The sequence below is a fragment of the Notechis scutatus genome, chromosome 1 (assembly GCF_049901735.1).
Source record: "Notechis scutatus isolate UNSWTSFEM ecotype Mainland chromosome 1, rNotScu1.2, whole genome shotgun sequence".
Taxonomy (NCBI): domain Eukaryota; kingdom Metazoa; phylum Chordata; class Lepidosauria; order Squamata; family Elapidae; genus Notechis; species Notechis scutatus.
The window spans coordinates 255,436,656-255,456,249 of NC_142009.1; the positions used below are offsets into that span (position 1 = coordinate 255,436,656).

General features: G+C 39.8%; 1 protein-coding gene across 1 annotated transcript in view; it reads right to left on the bottom strand.

Annotated features, from left to right (window-relative positions):
• Positions 1–12,259: 12,259 nt before the first annotated feature.
• SLC17A6 (solute carrier family 17 member 6) overlaps positions 12,260–19,594 on the bottom strand; it is a 63,960-nt gene continuing 56,625 nt past the window's right edge. The window contains exons 9-12 of the mRNA XM_026664624.2: positions 17,696–17,828; positions 16,363–16,473; positions 15,167–15,294; positions 12,260–14,676 (exon numbers count right to left, since the gene is read on the bottom strand). Of these exons, the coding sequence (XP_026520409.2) occupies positions 14,341–14,676; positions 15,167–15,294; positions 16,363–16,473; positions 17,696–17,828 (708 nt within the window). The 3' untranslated portion in view covers positions 12,260–14,340. The remainder of the gene's footprint in view (positions 14,677–15,166; positions 15,295–16,362; positions 16,474–17,695; positions 17,829–19,594) is intronic.

Genomic DNA, 19,594 nt, shown 5'->3' on the forward strand with positions numbered 1-19,594 from the left:
ACTGGAAATGGAAACAAATATGCATGTACATACACATATTTTCTTCTCTAGTACATTCAAAATAGTTAAATATATAAACATTTCAAACACTGAGTTAAGACCTGAACTGACCATAAAGAATTATATGTAATTATTTGTCCTTTGTTGTATAGTATATAATACTAATTGTGTTGGAAGGTCTATATGTTTATCTCTTCTTTGTGTTGCCATGGAATCTCTAAGAACAGGAAAAATAAGCTAATAAAGAACCAGTAATATATAGAGGAAAAGGATGCAACAGAAAGAGGAGAATCTGTAAATAACCCTTTTGAAATAGCCTAATACATCAACTTTTGCCTAGAAGAATATCCTGAAAAATGTATCTATATTCCAGGAAGATATGTTTTTCTCGTGCTTTCCAGCAGAGGGTGTAAATACATTCATTGCCTATATGCCTATGCATAACCATTAAGATTGTGAATATGAAATTGTTTTGTGATTTTTATCAGTTCTTCATCTGATTAAAGTCTATCTTCTCAGTGTGTAAGAGTGAAGCATTTAACGTGAATGTGCCTTGCCAATCTCATAATAGTCCATTTTTTCTTCCTCTTCCTCCTAAAATAGTAGTGTGTGCCTATGCTTGCATAGTAGTATGTAACCATGCTTGCATTACTTTTAAATGCACTATAATAGTTGTTGATTATTACTGAGAGATTAGACTCTTCTCTGAAAGTTTTAGTCTTACATGTAAACCAAAAATAAAAAAGATTATATTAGCCAGGGAATGCCTATTCTATTTTTTCACCATGGTCCTCAAAGATCTCTAAAGTCTTGTCGAGGTTCTACTTTAGATTGGAAATATGAGATAAGGGAGATATTTTAGTGTTATTTTTCTCTTTCCAAGTACTTATTTTAACAGGAATCATTACTTCTCTTTAGGGCAGATATACATTACCTGTCCTTTCCAGGAACAACTGTAGAAGAATAGTCAATCAAATTTCTCTTAGAGAAAAAAATATATATATATATATATATATATATATATATATATATATATATATATATATATATATATATATATATCATATACATATACATCATATACATATACATATATACATACATACATACATACATACATACATATATATATATATATATATATATATATATATATATATATATATATATATATGGTTAAAGAATCAATATTATCTTTGATCTTTTTTTTTCTCTGACATCTCTTAGCATTTCTATTCTCAAGAAAGCTTAAAATGCATAGCATTTAAAAAAATATAAGCATTCCATTAATATTATAGTGTATTGATTGGCTATTGATTTATTGAAATCCTAATACTGGTATAATATGATAGAATGAGAAAGTATATTGAGAGAGTATAATGAGAGAATATTTGGAGTGGAGGCATGGGTGGTGAGACATCTTATTGAATGGATTAATTTTGAAGGTCGTTCTTTGAAACTAATTGTTTCTCAAGCAACAAGATGAGCAAAAAGGCACAATCCACCTTCCTTTAGGAGTAGTTAACAATAGCAGAGATTTCAGCATCCCGCTGAGTATTGCAGCTATGCTTCTCTACTCCAGGGACTGTCATGTCAACAGCTCAAAGGTGTGTGTGTATTATGTGTGTGTATATATATATGTGTGTGTGTGTGCATATATGTGTGAGTGGATGTACTGTACTTTAATTACAATCAGCCTATTGAATTAAAAAAGTTGTAAGCTTTATGCTATGCATCACCACAAGATGTCTCATCTCTGTTATTACAAGAATGCAGATAAGAGTTTCAACTTCTGCCGCATATGATGGCTTTTTCTGGAAAGATTATTTCCATTTCCTCCTCTCCTTTATCTTTTTCACTACCTGGTCTATGGTTTTAGTAACAGGAAACAGAGGTTGGGGAGGGAGAGAAATTAGACATCTTGTAAACTCATTTACAAAAGGATTGTTATGTAAGCTATGCTACTTTTTACAAACCCTGAAAACTTGGCAGATGAAAAAAAAATGAATGAGATTGCTTTTTAATGAAATCTTTGCCATGAAGTGATAATCACCCTGTAGATTGTGTAGCCTCACGGCAACGGAAACAACACATCCTTGGGCTATTTTCCGTGCTGATGTTATTCCCTGGGAGTGGCTGTTGCCTTTTTTTTTTTAAGGGGAAGAAGACACAGGGTTGTGGTTGTTGTTTTAAAGATGAGCTGCAAATGTATTCCGATCAGTGTCCCAAGTGTAAATCAATAATTCATCCATCTGCATCTTCTCGTACTTTGCAGGCAATCCCTGCTAAATTAATGGTTGCATATGACAGAATGACTTCACCACATCTCTCCCAGGAGACTGGCTACATTGCTCTACAAATGACATATGGTCCCAGGGATGCTGGTGGCAGAAAAGCATTGCAAACTAATATTCAGCAGAGGCAGTACTGCCAAAAGAATGGAATTTTAAAATCTTCCCGATAAGAAGCTTCCTTCAGTGATAGCATGCCAACAGCTCCATGGCATCCACACTGATGGGCAGAAGATGTCCCTGGGCATCATTTCCAGCCTTATCTTCCAGATCCTTCATCTACCTAACAGGATTTCGGTTAAAATCAAGACTTAGGTTCTCCATTTTACCAGAATTCTAGAGTAGAGCTAGAAAATGGCAATATACCAACACTCCGTTTATATTACCCAGTACCAGTTGAGTTCTGCCATTGTCCATCCCAACAATGAACAGGTGTGTGTGCATGTGTGTGTGTGTGTGTGTGTCTGAAATTGGTGGCCCTATATATTTTGTACATACAGTGGAGGGATTCAACATTTTTTACTACCTTGGGACTTCCGGTTTGAGCTTCTTCAGCGACAGACCGAAACCTCGTTTCTCCGAAAAAAATATTTTTAACATTTATACAGATGAATTCATTACTTAAATTTACAGGTTTTTAACCCATTTCTTTGGCTTCATCTTTAAAAAAAGTCAGAAAATGTATCAGTGAAAGAGAGAAAAGAGTTGCATTGTTACAAGTATTGATTGGGAAAAAACCCCCAGCTCTTTATACATTTTAATTTTTAACTCTGTGGGGTGTAATCAATCTCTGAAAATAATTATTGAATTTGACATCTAAAGTTACTGATTTAATAAAAAGGTTAGATTTACAGCTTATTAATGTGGTTTGGAGTTATAAACAGGAAGAGTCTCCAATTTTTTAAGGAATCGGCTTTATTTTAAGGCCATCTTTATTTTCCCTTGGAAAGAGAGGCAAAATGAAGCAAACTGTACCTCAATAGCCACAGTACTATCAGTCACTTACATGTCTCATATATTACCCTGGTTACTGTGAACAATGTGTATTTTAATTCAGTTGTGACTATCTATATAGTTAGATTTAATAATATATAAATTATGGTTTGGACCATGTAATTTTGCAGGGTGATTGGAAAATGATTAGCCCACCATTGAACTACAACTTTTGAAAATTCAATATGATTCAAATTCTCCTGATTATAAAAGGAAAAAAAACTTAACTCAAGCTAACACCCCTCCAAAAAGCAGGGGGAGGAAAAACAGTGTAAAAAAAAGAAGGAACGATATGAAAGAAATCAAAAGATGCAGTGGCAGATTAAGGCTCACTGGTGCCCTAAGCACTGACAAACCTTGGTGTTAGGGCACCAGTGAGCCTCCTTTGTAACATACAAGATTTTTTTTTACAAATCTCCACTGTTTTTTTTTTCTTTCTCAACTTTGTGGTTCCCCCTTTGGGCCTGGTGCCCTAAGCACGTGCTTAGTCTGCTTAATGGTAATACACCAGTCAAAAGAAGCCAAATAAAACTAAAAGCAAACAAAACAGCAAGGTATCCAAGATATAATTAATACTTTACTATTTTTCTTCAATACTGAAATCTTAAATATGTGTGATGAATGTAGTGAGAAGGTCGATTCTGAGGAGGGGTTATGCATTGTGGAAGAGTAAGAAAACAACTCATCCCAGATATCAAGTGTGAAAGAAAGAGAGTAAAGACAGCCCCTCCCTTAATAGTTCATAGAATATATTGTTGATGCAGATAGTAGAGTCTTCATTCTTGCAACATTTTGTCTGTAGGTATAAAATAATAAAGAAATCAGTTTGGAAGAACTGCCATGTATCATTCTTGGACCTGACAATATGCATTTATATGAATATATATTTATACAAATCATTACCATTCAAATTGTAATACTGAGTTAAACCAGAGTTTGCAGAATCAACTTGACTAATCCTACCCTTCCATAAACAGAGTTAATCCAAGCTAATTCAGAGATTTGACAGAATCAACAGTTTCCAATCCTTGGCATGACTTCATTATAGACATAAATTTAGTTTACCAGATGAACTTGTATGAAAAGCGGGGTAGGGAGAGAGAGAGAAGTGAACAGAAGGCGGCAAATGTTTCTTCACATTTGCTTTATCTGATGATAACAGTGGTGAACTTTAATAATAGGGGTAATTCAGTGGTTAAGTCACTGGACTTATGGCTGGAAAGCTGGCAGTCCAGATTCAAGATCTGAGCACCACATGACAGAGTTAGGGTTCCTGTCCTAGCACCAGCTGTGCCAACCCAACAGCTCAAAAGTATGTAAATGAGATTAGATAAATAGGTACCACTTCAGTGTGAAGGTAGCAGCACTTCATGATGCCCCCTATAGTCAGCAATAACAAGGGACTCCTTTGTCCCTTTACCTTTACTTTAAATAATATTTACTCTGAAAATAGCTTTAATATTCTCAATATTTTGTTATTATTTTTTTAATACAATTATAAGGGGTGAAACTAAGTTTTTACGTTCCTCACATTTTTGAACTTACAGCATAACATTCTGCGTGAGTTTTTAGTACAATGAAAACAGTGTCAGTTGTATGAATGTTGGTGTCCTGCCTTCAGAAGCTGAAGACAGTTGATCCCTACAGACTTACTTAAATAACCACACAGAATATATATACATAAATAGACAGTTCTAATGAGGTGACAGTGGAACAAGCAGAAATGAAGATACTGTGATTAAGTTGAAAATTCCTTCCATGCTAATAATGCAAGATTACTTAGGAAATGTTTATACCAGCTTTTTTATAATTATCCAATCAATAGTTGTCGCTGAGAGGGAAAATGAAATTTCAGTTATCTATCCATAAATGATATAAAATTTTATTCTAATCAGATTATATTTTTAGTCTGAAATATTTTGGAGTGGATTAGCTGCTTAGCTTCTAATGAAACATACAATGGTGCAATTTTGTTACAGAGTATTAACATTTTGTTATATCTTGACATAAAATGTAATGAAGCTTCTATTAAGGTGTTAATTTGGTACTTGGATTGGAATGTGAGCTTGATTTTCACATTGCTTCAGAGCTAACACACACACCCCCTCCTTCCCTAAAAAAAGAAAGAAAAAAAACCCATGTTGTTATCTTTCTATGACAGGGCCTGAAATGATGATTTGATCTTTCAAATATAGAAGTTTCCTCTATGGCATTTCTTCTGCTTCCAGTATTTGTTTTCACTCTTTAGATCCCAGAAGAGAATTTCATTTTGATGTATAGATACTTTTCTGTCAGTGTTATTCAGCTGAATAGAAGTTGGTTTTTTAAAGTTTACCCATTGACATTTATTGTATTTTCACAATTCATGAGCCAGGAGGGTGGATATTTATTTATTTATTTTTGAAATGGCAAAGTCCATGCTGAAGGTACATTTGTATGCTGAAAGATATGATTTTGCACCGAAGATGAACAATGCCATGTGAAAAAAATATTACCAGATCATTCATTGTATGAGATGCTTTTTAGATATCACTAATGTTTCAAAACTATGAACTATGAAAGGCAGCACTTTGAATTCTGGCACACATACATAAACACACACACACACACACACACACACACACACCACACACAGAGTATATAAAATATTTGAAACCCTGCAGCCTCTTGGGAGCAAAAATGGGCTGTGGGGGGGGGCTATGCCGTACCCCCCATGCCCCGTTTTGGGCCTAGTAGGCCTCCCTGCAGCCTCCTGGGAGCACAAAAATGGGCCATGGAAGGGTGCGCCCCATTTTGGGCCTAGTTGGCCTCCCTGCACTTACATGGGAGCCAAAACAGGGTACGTGGGGACTCCTAGAAGTGGAGCGGAGGGGCCAGCCAGCAATTTAACAACCAATTCAGTTGAAGTGGTGTGAACCAGTTGAATCCCACCACTGCTTGAAACTTAGCTAATTAAGACCTACCTTTGGATCTAATGTGAAAAAAAATAAGACTAAGATGGACCTATATATCAAAAAAGAAAAATGGTGTGATAGAGGGGTGTCAAACTCACATTGTCACAGTGTCATCACATAATATATTGTGACTTTTTTCCCCTTTGCAAAACCGGGGGTGGCCAGTGCATGATGCATCCAGCCCACAAGTTTGACAGCCCTGGTGTGGTATGTTCCATCTTTCCCAATCTGTTGCCAACAAAGTAGTTTTGATACCCAACAGCTCATAACCCCAGAGGACTGGACCTATCCTGGGATAGGCATTTTTAGTTTTCCCATCACAAAATAAAGTGGGGTGCTTTTATTTCTCTCCCTGGGTTTTTTATTTTGTTTTGTTTTGCTTTTAAATGATTTTAACTCTAAAGATGAAAATACATAAGGAAATCTATGATATCACAATCTTTAGCACCTCCGTGGATAGATTTGAACAGCCAGGCCCTAGCCACCCACCAGATGGCCTTCTGCTTCTTTCCCCTCTCCTGGGTCATCATACCAACTTTCTAATATGTAATTCACACAATATGAAGCAAAGGCAAGGGGATTAGCTTACCAGGAAAAGTTAGTTTATTTCTAGATAACTCTGGACTTGCCTGGGGCATAATCTCACTCACTCTGGGCTATGTAAATGCATCATTTAGAGCAGTGGTTCTCAAAGTTGGTAATTTTCAGGTGTGTGGTCTTCAACTCCCAGAATTCCCAGCCACACATCTTAAAGTTGCCAAGTTTGAGAAACACTGATTTAGAGTTTTACCACATAAGTGGATAATGGAAATAATCAGTTTGGATTAGTGTTGTAGAGCGGCGGTTACAGAAGGGAGACGGAGCCAGGTTAAGCTAACATACTTTATTCAGTGAATAAAGGGTCGCCGCGGCTTCAGAGGCAATCTGACAGCCAGCTGGCGGCGACAGCTGATGCCGTTTGACAGCTCCCTTTTATAGCCAGCTGTCAAACGGCATCAGCCAATGGGAGCGATCGGCGCTCCCGCTCAGACGGCGGACCAGAAGGAGAACTGCAGGCAGGTTCTTAATACACAACACTCCTTCCCCCTGGTCGTGCGCATGCGTAGTCCTGTAGCCATAATGGCGGCCTTCATTCGCGGCTCGATCTCCGTGGCTCTGGAGTCTTGGCGGCTGCAGCACAGTCCCTTTTTTCTCCGGCGGTGCCAGGCGTCTGCGGAGGGTCGACGGCCATCCCGGACCTGCTATCTGGTGGCTGCTCCGGTGAGTTTTCATGCGGTGGACGGTTGGCTGGGAAGTCGGGCCTCTGGTAGACCGGGTAGTTCTGTGGGATGGCTGCGGCAGACGGCGAGTAGACCGGGTAGCTCGGCGGCTGGTTGTCCAGGCCTTCGGCGGCAGGCGAGGTCCAGCGTCTCCTGAGCTGGTCGATATGCCTTCTCCAGGTTCTCCCATCTTCCAGGAGGACTCTGTAAGACCTGGGCCCTGTAATAGAAACTATCCGCCCTGGCAGCCATAACGGGTGCCCTGCATAGTTCCTGGCATAAACCAGGTCTTGCAGTGCAAAGCCCCTGGCATGGCTGTCAGATGCCAGGGGTGTGCTGGGGGAGTAGTGGGGGTGCAACCTGTCCAGGGTGGTCCGGAGTCGCCTGCCCATCAAAAGTTCAGCAGGTGACTTGTTGGTTGCGGGGCATGGCGTGGCATGTTGCGTGAGTAGGTAAGTGGACAGCTTGGAGTGCCAGTCTGCCTGCCTCAGCTTGGCCAGAACTTCTTTGGCCGATCTAACAGCCCTCTCCACCATCCCATTACTAGCGGGGTGAAAGGGGGCTGTGAGGGCGTGTCTGATGCCCAGGTTGGCAGCGAAGATGGCAAATTCATTAGAGCTGAATTGAGGCCCGTTATCTGACACCAAGGTGTCTGGCAGTCCATGAGTAGCAAACAGTCTGGTCAAAACCCTTGTGATGGCTTGAGTTGTGGTGGAAGACAGCATGGCCACTTCAGTCCATTTGGAAAATGAGTCTACTACCACCAAGAATGTCTTCCCCAGCATGGGGCCAGCTAGGTCAATATGTAGCCTGGCCCAGGGTGCCCCCGCATCCTCCCATCTGGTGGGTGTAGCTATGGGTGGAGCTGCCCTTGTCGCCTGGCAGGCCTGGCATGCGTTGACCCAGCTGGCAATTTGGGCATCTAGTCCTGGCCACCAAACGTAGCTGCGGGCCAAAGCCTTCATCCTTACCATGCCCGGATGACCCTCGTGCAGTGCCCTTAGAACTGGTTCTTGCAAGGAGGCAGGAATGACCACCCTTGTCCCCCATAACAGACAGCCCTGAATTGCAGACAACTCCTGCTTGCGGTCCTAAAGGGGATTAAATCAGGGGCAAATTGTATATCAGGCCACCCCCTTCCCACCCAGTCCAGGACCTGGGAAATCAATGGATCTTTTTTTGAGTGCGCAGCAACATCCCCGGCTGAAAGTGGGAGGTCCAGTCCCGTGCACTCGAAGATTGCGTGGATGGGAGCTGGGTCCTCGACTGGTGTAGGCAGGGGGCACCTGCTGAGGGCATCTGCGTGGCTCAGGTTTATCCCAGGACGATGGATCAAGGTGTATGAATAAGCGGCCAAAAAAAGTGTCCATCTGGGGGAAAGTACCTGTGGGGTTTGTTTGTCACCAGCTAACAGTCCTAAGAGAGGTTTGTGGTCTGTTACCAGTTCAAAAAAATGGCCATAGAGAAACTCATGGAACTTTTTTACAGCAGCTACAGGTGCCAAAGCCTCCTTATCGATCTGGCTGTAATTTCTCTCAGCAGCAGAGAATGTTCTTGAAAAATAGGCAATGGGTGCCTCAGATCCATTTGAAAGTCTGTGGCTTAAAACTGCTCCTATCCCAAAAGGTGAGGCATCAGCGGCGAGTACTAGGGGCAAGTCCTTGTTAAATTGAACTAACACTGCGTTTGACGTTAAGAGAGACTTCACTGCCTGGAAAGCGTTGGCTTCTTTATGTCCCCAGTGCCAGGAGACCTCCTTGTCTAGGAGCCTATGTAGGGGCTCAGCTACAGAGGCTTTGTGGGGTAGGAAGGATGCATAAAAATTTAGGAGCCCTAAAAAGGCCTGTAATTCAGTTTTGTTAGAGGGAGTGGGTGCCTCGTGAATGGCCCTGACTTTACTTTCTATGGGGTGAATCCCAGAGGCATCAATTCGATAACCCAGGAAGTCTACTTGATTGGTAGCTATGGTGCATTTGTCTTTTTTCAATTTGAGCCCATTTAGTCTAAATCTGTCAAGAACAGACTTTACTCTGAGTAGCAGTTGTGCCTTGTTAGAGGCCGATACTAAAATGTCATCAAAGTATGGAACCACCCCGGGTAGGCCCTGGAGGATTCTTTCCATGAGTGATTGAAAAATGCCTGGGGCTACACTGACCCCAAACTGTAAACGTTTACATCTGAAAGCGCCCCTGTGTGTTACTATGGTTTGAAGGTCAGCAGTGTGCTGGTCCACAGGGAATTGTTGGTATGCCTGGGACATGTCCAATTTTGCAAAAACTATGCCTGGCTCAAATGTGTGAAGCAGGTGTTGAATAACAGGTACTGGGTATGCGCTAACTTGAAGGAAACGGTTGATGGACGTCTTATAGTCCGCGCAAATTCTCACGCTACCATCCTTTTTTAAAGGGGTGACTATGGGTGTTTCCCACTTTGCAAAATCTACCTGTTCCAAAACTCCTTGATTAATGAGTTTGTCTAGCTCAGCGTCTAATTTGGGCCTAATGGTGAAGGGAACCCTTCGAGGTTTCAAATGGATAGGGGTGGCTTGTGGACCCACATTGAAGGATATGGGAGTGCCCGTATAACAACCCAGGTCACTGCTGAAGACATCAGCGTAGTCATTAAAAAGGGCATCAACTTCAGAGTTTTTGACAGAGTGAATCCCTGTGATGTTAAGACCTAGGGCAGGGAACCAATCCAGTCCTAGCAAGCTAGGCAGGGCACCATCAACAACTACCAGTGGCAAGTAACCTCTAATGTTTTGGAATTGAATAAGGAATCTTCCCTTACCCAGGACTGGGATGGTCTTTCCCTGGTAGTCCCGAAGGTTCAGGTGGCAGGTAGTCAGCTTCCTCCTTGGGAACGATGGTAGAATCTTCTTCAGCGTGGACCATGCAATGATGGAGAGGGTTGACCCGGTGTCCACCTCTATGTGGCAGGGCTTATCTTCTAAAAGAAGAGAAACACTTATTTTGTTAGGGTTAGTGGAGAAACTGCCTGTGTGATAACAGGTGTAGCAGCTTTTTACTTGCCTTTGGGATGAGGCAGAGACTCGAGATCTTTGGAAGGGGGCTTGCTCAGCTTGACAAATTCTGGCTATATGCCCTTTCTTCTGGCAGTTCAGACAAATAGCATTTCTGAACCTGCAATTGGATGGTTAACCCCACAGCTTGTACAAGGGGGCTGTTGTTTGGTGAACTGGCTGTTGTTTCTCCTTGGTGGAGCTAAAGGTGTTCTGGGGCGTGTGAGGTGATTTACTTCTAATGGTTCTTCTATTTCCTCCTGGGATACCTCATCATAATGGACTGTAGCCTGCCCTTGTTTTGTGGTAGCTCCCTGAATCTCAGCTGCAGATATTTCTGATAGCTCAGCAGCCTGAGCTTCTTCAATGGCTAGGGATAGAGTTAGATCTTTCTTTGCTAACAGCCTTCTCTGGAGCTTCAAATCCCTAATTCCACCCACAATTTGGTCTAGTAGCATGTCCTCAAGGTAATCCCTGAACCCGCAGTGTATGGCAGCAGATCTTAGGGCTGCCATATATTGGCTCACGGTTTCCCCTTCAGCTTGAACCCTTCTCCTAAAAGCTAGCCTCCTAGCTATTTGAGAGGGTTTGGGGGAATAGTGATTGGACAAAATTTCTTTCAACTCTTCCCAGGGAATAGCCTTAATGGGTCGTGGGGATACTAGTGCTGAGGCAGTGTCGAAAACGGAAGCCCCACAGAAGCTTAAAAAATAAGACCTTTTCCTCAGGTCTGTAGCCCTAGACAAGTCTATGGCATTTAAAAAACATTCAAATCTGTTAATGTAAGATTCCCAAGTCTCTGTTCCCGGCTGGAAATGTGGGAAAGTCGGCGAAGATGCCATTGGAGTGGCAGAGTAGGTCTGCTAGGTGAGGAAAAATTAGAGGTCGCTTTTAGAAAAGCGTTTCTGGTAGCGCCTGTCAGCGGCGTTCGGCTCCTCAGCTGCGGAGCTTTGAAGTTCGCACTCTTTTGGAGAGTGCCGGCGGCGGTGACTTCAATCAGCACTTAGCGGCTTCAGCTCTTTCTCTGTGTGACTTCGGCTCAATTGTTTCGCCTGGACGTCTTTACTGCATCCCGCCCTCGTCGCCAGTGTTGTAGAGCGGCGGTTATAGAAGGGAGATGGAGCCAGGTTAAGCTAACATACTTTATTCATTGAATAAAGGGTCGCCGCGGCTTCAGAGGCAATCTGACAGCCAGCTGGCGGCGACAGCTGATGCCGTTTGACAGCTCCCTTTTATAGCCGGCTGTCAAACGGCATCAGCCAATGGGAGCGATCGGCGCTCCCGCTCAGACGGCGAACCAGAAGGAGAACTGCAGGCAGGTTCTTAATACACAACAATTAGGGTGGGATAATCAGCAAATAAACAAGGCCAATATATCTGATTCTGCTGTCAGCCATTTTGGAATTATCAAGGAAGCACAAACCTGGGCAGCATTTGGCCTGGTAGGTTACAGTGTGAGAACCAATGATGGGAGAAATGTTGGGAGGTTTCATTTATCAGAGTTCAATGCCTTGATATTCCACTGGAACTTGACATACAATGAATAGTTTGTTAGCATACAGAACACTTGAGAAATATGAATGTCTATTTTCCTTCCTAAAAATAAAACTTGAAAGAAATGGTCCTGGGTATTATCGTCCTGGGTAGTTTATGTGTGGCAATTCAGTTTTTGCAAAATGGTTAAGAACCAAATCATAGAAATCATGCTGAAAGAAAACACACAAATACTTTTTCTTTATATATAAAAGGATAAATAGAGCATTTATTAACACTTTTTTAGCAGCAACAAAAGTGACACAGTCCACATCTTTTCACAGCAAAAGCTATGGCCACATTTTACATCACCTTGAGGCACAAAGCAAAATATGTAATTGACTTTCCCCCCCCTCCAGATAAAAGTAGGGGTAAGTTTAGTACAAGAAGAGAACGAGGGGAGGGGGTAGGAAGAAGGAAGGACAAAGGAGGAAAAGGAGAAGATCCTTGAGTTGTATATTGCAGTAGCAGGGCCTTAAAATACTAGCACAATACAAGGAGCAGATCAAAAAACCCGAAAAGGCTTTTTAACATACAACACTAATCATTTCATTGGAGCTGGGAAATGGATACCTTTTTATAGCATTAAGTGGTCTAGTAGCAGAATGAAAATTTATTGTTGATTAATTTTGTCTGTTTTGCTTTTGTAAAATGTATTAACCCAAACTGTCTCAAGGATCTACTACAAGCTCAGTAGTGACAGTAACAAAGATTAAAAGATCATGCACTTAAAAGTACATGGCACTTATTGCTTGGTACACTAACATTACAATTCTTATTGAAGAACTTTCTAAGAATTACAAGACTTTGATCGGGAGCTCCACATTCCTGGAGCTCATTTACTCGGGCTTCCCTGGTCACTTCAATGGGAATGGCAGGTCCACACGCACACAACAGATGCACATATTCTGACTTGCTCCTCAACTGTAGCAAATATAAGCCTGCACATGCAAAAAGCTTGGTGGGCCTCCTAGAGATCTTTTCTGGTCTTGGGTTTCTGGACAAGACACAAAACTGCAATCCATACCCCACTGAAGCCAGTGCCCAATCTCTGATGGATTTTGAGAAATTAGAATTGCACTGTAAAAGTTACCCTTTTCTTCAACCCAGCCCCCGTGGCTTGCCACTTTGGGCTCATTATGGAAATGGCTGCTCCTACTCTGTGGTCCATTATAGTTCTATTGATTTGCAAGACAAATACATTTTATTTTAAAATTCAGAAATCTTTAAAATAGCACTATTTTCTATAATTATACAACATCTTCAATAAACTATGACTTTATTTATAGAATTGTGGCACAACCTCTGAAAATATGAAAAACTATCCAGAATTAAACAAATAATTATTTTCTTTTCCCTTTCTTGCATTTACTTTAAAAGGCTTTCAAATAAATACTTGTTTGTTTTAGGGCTATGTGTCTGCAGTATATTTTTCTTTGGATTTATCTGGGTGAACATAAGACTTATGGCCAGTAATTTATACAAACAATAACTATAAGAAATACTCTTTCTTCTTGCTTATTTATTCTACATAGAAGGTCAGACTAAATATATATATATATTACTGGTTGATAGCTATCAGGAAGAACTTGACACAAACAACTGATGTATTGGCCTTCAAATAACAAAAATGAAAAGTTTGTGCCTAAATGTTCAATAAAAGCAACCAATTAACAAAAATAAAATAGCCTGATAGTATATAATCACAATAAATAAACATTTTATTTCTAGACTGCTCTGTAAAATCCCAATTTAACTCTCTTTAAAGGACTTGAACTGGGGCTAAAATAGAAGTCTTACTCGATAAGAAATCCTTGATTTTGACCAACCATACATTTCTTACATTGTACCAAGTAAACCTCCACACAATCAATGTTTTATTCTCTTTCAATACAATATGTAAGTGCATTTTTAAATGATCAAGAAGTTTTGGCTTTCTAAGCTGAACATTTGATGTCCCAACTTGGATGGTAGTTGTGCTTTTCCTTAGTTTTGAGTCTTCCACTCATTTTATACTGCAAAGACTTAGTTTCCTGTGTAGTTTTGACCAGATAACCCTTAAAACTCTATAGAATGGAGACACCCAAATGGAAGTGATGAAATGTCACAAACTCATACAGATTGCACTTGAATGGTAGTATTTCTTGATTTTTATAGTAAGACCTTCTTGTCTGATATGTGCTTACATGTTTATGTCACATTTGTGTCCGTGGGTGTGGTGCACGCGTGCGTAAACAATCACAATGAATAAATCACAAACACTACAAAATATACCCAACATAGGCCTGTTATGAATAATCCTCTCCTTCCTTGTAACTATATGAGTCTTGTGCTTCTTCTTGTACAAATTCTTCTCTCTTCTCCCAGCCATCTGGCCAGCCACCATTAACCTGGGTCGTAGCACCATAAGATTTAGTGGTACCATAATTTACATAATTCTGAGTAATGTCCCCTGTTTCTTCATCAAGTTCATCTTCATGAATGAAGCCACATTTTTCTTCACTTGTCTGTTCAGGGTCTGCCCATGTTTGCTTTTCTCCTGAAGCAAATATCCCATAGAATATGACTCCACCATAATGGACCAAAGCAGCAATAAGAAAGACATACTGCCATTCTTCGCGTGTCTAGGACAAAAAAGATGGGGCCATCAGAATAGCATAGGAAGTTCAGGTTGCACTATCAAAATAGCTGTGAGGGATTCTTTTGGCTTATAATGGTTTTTATAGGAAGTATGGAACTGTACTTAATTATTGTACAAAGGAAGAAGAAAATGCACTTTAAAAAGTAAGGGGTAACAGCAACAACTAGCTTGAAAAACTTGAAAAATCTTAAGAGAAAATAAGGATAAAATTGTAGCTATATTTTAAAATAGAATACCCAAGCAATGTTATCCTTATTTCTCATCTTATTCACAGGATGGACTTTAATTAATATCATATGATGAAAAAGCTAGTAAGAATTTGCTTTTATTGTGGAATATAACATATGAACTTACATCATTTATACTTGTGACATGTGATAATGAATTTGATCAGATTGCACATGAATACTATTTTTTTCAAGGCTAATAATAACCAAAACTAATTTTTGAAACTGTAATGTAGCAAAACTTACTTTGTTTTTTGTCATTGCTCCAACAATTATAGGGCATACCATCCCAGACAATGTTCCAACTCCATTTGAAATCCCCATCAAGATACTGGCATACCTTGGAGCAATATCTAAATGATTGACATTGAATCCTGTAATATAAAATCATTCTTGTCAACAGAGTGATAGAAAAATAATACATCGCTAAATATTTGTTTTACTTAACATGGTTAGAACATTATTCATAGTAAACCTTGAGGTAATATTACATTCATTTAGATCCATATTCTTATATTCTTTCCAACTCAGTGAAATGTTGGAAATAAATTATAAGCATGAGCTCAGGATCTGTCTCTTTATCAGTAAGATAACACTGCAAAAATGGAAAGAACAGGACCAAAGCTGGCATAGTAGGAGAAGCTATAAAAAGAAAGATAGTGATGGATCTGGCAGGCAATGCAGAAAGCATCTCAGATACATGTGAATGAGAGACATAGTAAGATAGTGGCTAGAAATGCCATTCCTCCATAAGATCAATTATAAAGCCATTCCTTTATAACATCCAGAGCGGGGTATACACAGCTAACCCTATGCTTCCTGATACAAAATATATCCAGATGCAATATGAGGGTAAAACAGAAATATACACAATACAATGTGTTATTCATAAAGAAATGAAATAAAAAAATACAGATTACTTCCATGGTTAATATCCAGAGTATTCCATAAGTTTTCCCTAATTTGTCCTTTCTTTCTTTGTGTGTGTGTGTATGTGTGTGTGAGAGAGCACAATTACTTTCTGCAGTTGAACTAATTGTTTCATATGATGGAAGAAATTGGCCAAAGAAAATTTTGTCTGAAAGATAGTCCAGGGACAATAGAGAGATTGTGGCTTGAGAATTTGGTGACTGCTTTATTCAATGCCCACTTTATTCCTTCTAGTCAGCCACATGCACCAGAATGAAGTATGTACAGCCCAGCACATGCTTTCCGGCAGACATAGGCAGTAAGAGACACATGATGCATACCATATCCAGTTACAACATGTTTTCCTCATGCAGAGGAAAATACAGGGTTGTTTTCTATAATATTTTCTGTATATACAGGGTAATCTATGGTGATTGCTAGTAAAAGGGTTGGAAGAATTCCACAAGTTGGGCTCTGTATATATTTTTCACTTTATTTTGTATATTATATTACACTGATAAAAAATAACTTACCGGATATAGCAAATCCACTGAACCCCACAGCAAGAACAAGGAAGGAAATGGCCACACCTCTACTATGAGAATATCCAACTACCAAGAGAAGGGTTGCTTCCATTCCAAAGCCTTGGGAGAAATAATAATAACAAAAAGAAATCTTGATTGTTCTTTCAGAGCATTTAGTACAGCTAAGTAGCAGTACCTAGCCAGTCTTAGCTTATTTCGGAAAACTAAGCAGAGTAAATTTGGTTAGCACATAGAGGAGAAACTTCAGTAAATAATAGAGTTGTAGAATAGATTGGAAAGTCAAAAGGTGTTGGAAGAAGACCACGATAAACTACTTTTATATTGCTGCCAGGAAAAGTATATATACAATATATACAACCACTAAAATGAACTTAAAACAGAGAAAATAAAATTCATAGCAGACAAGAAATCATAAAAACCCTACATCTTCATCAAAACTGCCAGGGTAAGCTATCATATATAAACAGGCAGTAAACTCCACCCTTATTCATGCTGATTATGTTATCTAGCTGAGTAAATGAATGAAATGTCTGCAAGCAATTAGCCAAGCTGAAAGAATCCCAAAGATTCCCACCGTTCAGCCCATGAGCTACATATATTCTCTTCTCTCACTTGGTGAACCTCCATCTGTCAGATACTTTACTGAATACTACTACACTGAGCTTGGTTGGATTAAATTATCTTTATGATGTCTTCTAATTCTATGATTCTGTGTCCATGGATTCACCACAAGTGGAGCTTAACTGGAAAGGAATTTTGTTTACCTTAATCTAACTCTAACCCATAACTCTTTCTCCAGGATATTAATGAACAACAGTGGTGACTGACTACCATAGTCCAAGTATTAATCAAGGATTTTTGAAACTGCTTTTCTTGTTGAGTCGCTAGATCATATCCAATTCTTTTCAAGCCCATGGACCACAGCATGCCAACTTCTCCCCTCCCACTCATCCTCCACTGTCTCCCAGAGTTTACCCAAATTTATGTTCAGTGTTTGGTTATTTCAGTTATGCTAGTACTTCTATTTTACAACAGTTAGAAGCAAATCAATTTTGTACTCTATCAAAAACTAAGCAGAGTAAATTTTAGCCTATCAGCCTATTTCACAGGTGTCAAGCTCACTGCATCACATTGCTGTCACATGACATATCATGAGGTTTTTTTTCCCCTTTGCAGAGCTGGGGTGGGCATGGCCTGTATGTGACACATCCAGCCCATGGGCTGCCCTGGGTTATATGAACCTGTGGTAAATTTGATATTTTATACAGTGCAGTACTTGTAGGACATTCTAACAAGGCTTTTTAATAACAAGTAAACTTACCTCCACAGTTCATTATCTTCCTGACAGTTGTGGTTGAAAGAATTTGTTTGCTTCTTAGAAAGTCTGCAATTTGTCCCCCAATAGGCACAATAATGGTCATCACTAAATGTGGCAGTGCAGACAGCATTCCCACCTAAAATCATAAAATTTAATAAAAGAGGTCTAATAGAATAAATTGATTGTTGCGGGGAGGGGGGGAATTAGCAGATGAATAAGCTCGCAATAGTTCATTTAGTGACCGTTCAAAGTTACAACAGCTCTGAAAAATGTGATTTATGACTGTTTTTCACACATATGACAATTGCAGCATCCCCATGGTTGTGTGAACAACCTTTAAACAGTTGGCAACTGACTCATATTTATAAGAGTTGCAATGTCCTGGGATCATGCAACCAACTTTTGCAATCTTCTAACAAGCAAAGTCAAAGGGGAAGCCAGATTCATTTAACAAATGTGTTACTAACTTAACAATTGCATGATTCACTTATCAACTGTGTCAAGAAAGGTTGTAAAATGGGACAAAAACTCTTTTAACAATTGGCTCACTTAACAACAGAAACGTTGGACTCAGTTGTGGTTGTATGTTGAAGACTACCTACTCTATACTGCTAATGTTCAAATGTCTTGGATTATATAGATCATAATTTCCAGTCTGTATGGATCCTGGCACCAGTTTGAGGAAGGCTGGCTTTATAAACTTAAAGAAACTTTTAAAGGTACATTATCTTGATCACTTCTAATAAAATAAATGTCACCAGTATGGATATAAATTAGAAGTGGGTGTTTTGACAGTACAAAATAATATTTATAGCAACTCCAGCTACACATATTTTCTTAACAATAAATAAACAGCACATAATAGTGTCCTAGACCAAATATAAATTAGAACCCTTTCAGAATATCTGAAGTCAGCTTTTCAATGTTGATAAGATTGCAAATTGTTATTTAGGTCTTATCTCCCTGATGATCAATTTAGCAAAATATTTAATATGTACCTCTATCATTGCTATTCCCAGTATGTCCAAAAGATGAATTTGGTGCTGATGGAACTAAAAAAGGATTCATGATAGTAGGCAAGAAATTGAAGAAAAATATTTATGCAAAGAAATTGGAGCTGCCTCTGTTCTGCGTCTTAGCAGACTTTAAGACTACAATAGCAGCATTCTAAATAGCATTAGGCACCTGGATCTAGAGAGTTGACAGTTGAGAAATGATGAGGGAAATTAAATATTCTGCAAAGATTGAAAATGGAGGTAGGAGGTAGCATCATGCAATTGACAAAAGATCCCAGGTGATTATTTAAGGATAGGGTTAAAAGAGCTAAAGTTCAGGGGGATAGCAATAATCCTTGGACTTCTATTCTGATCCATAGTGTTTTACAGCCCTCTCTAAGCAAAGTCAGCAAATTGCACACAACAATATGGGTCCTCATTTTACCAACCATGGAAGGATGGAAGGCTGAGTCAACCTTGAACTGGTCAGAATCGAACTGCTGGCAGTTGGCAGAATTAGCCTGCAATACTGCATTCTAACCACTGCATCATCACAGCTCAGGGAATCAATTAATGTAGGGGTGTCAAACTCAAGGCCCACGGGTGAGATACGGCCCATGGGGTTCTTAGATCTGGCCCAAGGGGCCATGCTGAAAACAGCAAAGGACCAGCCCACAGTGCCTCTGCCATCAAAAATGGAGCTCAAGAGGACTGTGGATGGCCCTCCCAGGCTTTATTTTAGGCCATGAAGGCCTTCTATAGCCCTCTGCCAGTAAAACAGAGCTCAGGGGCTGTGTGTGGCCCCCGGGGCTCCATTTTCACTAGCAGAGGGCTGCAGGAGGCCATTGTGGCAGAAAACGGGACCCAGAGTGGCCATATGGCTCCCTTTTTTATGGAAGAGGGCTAG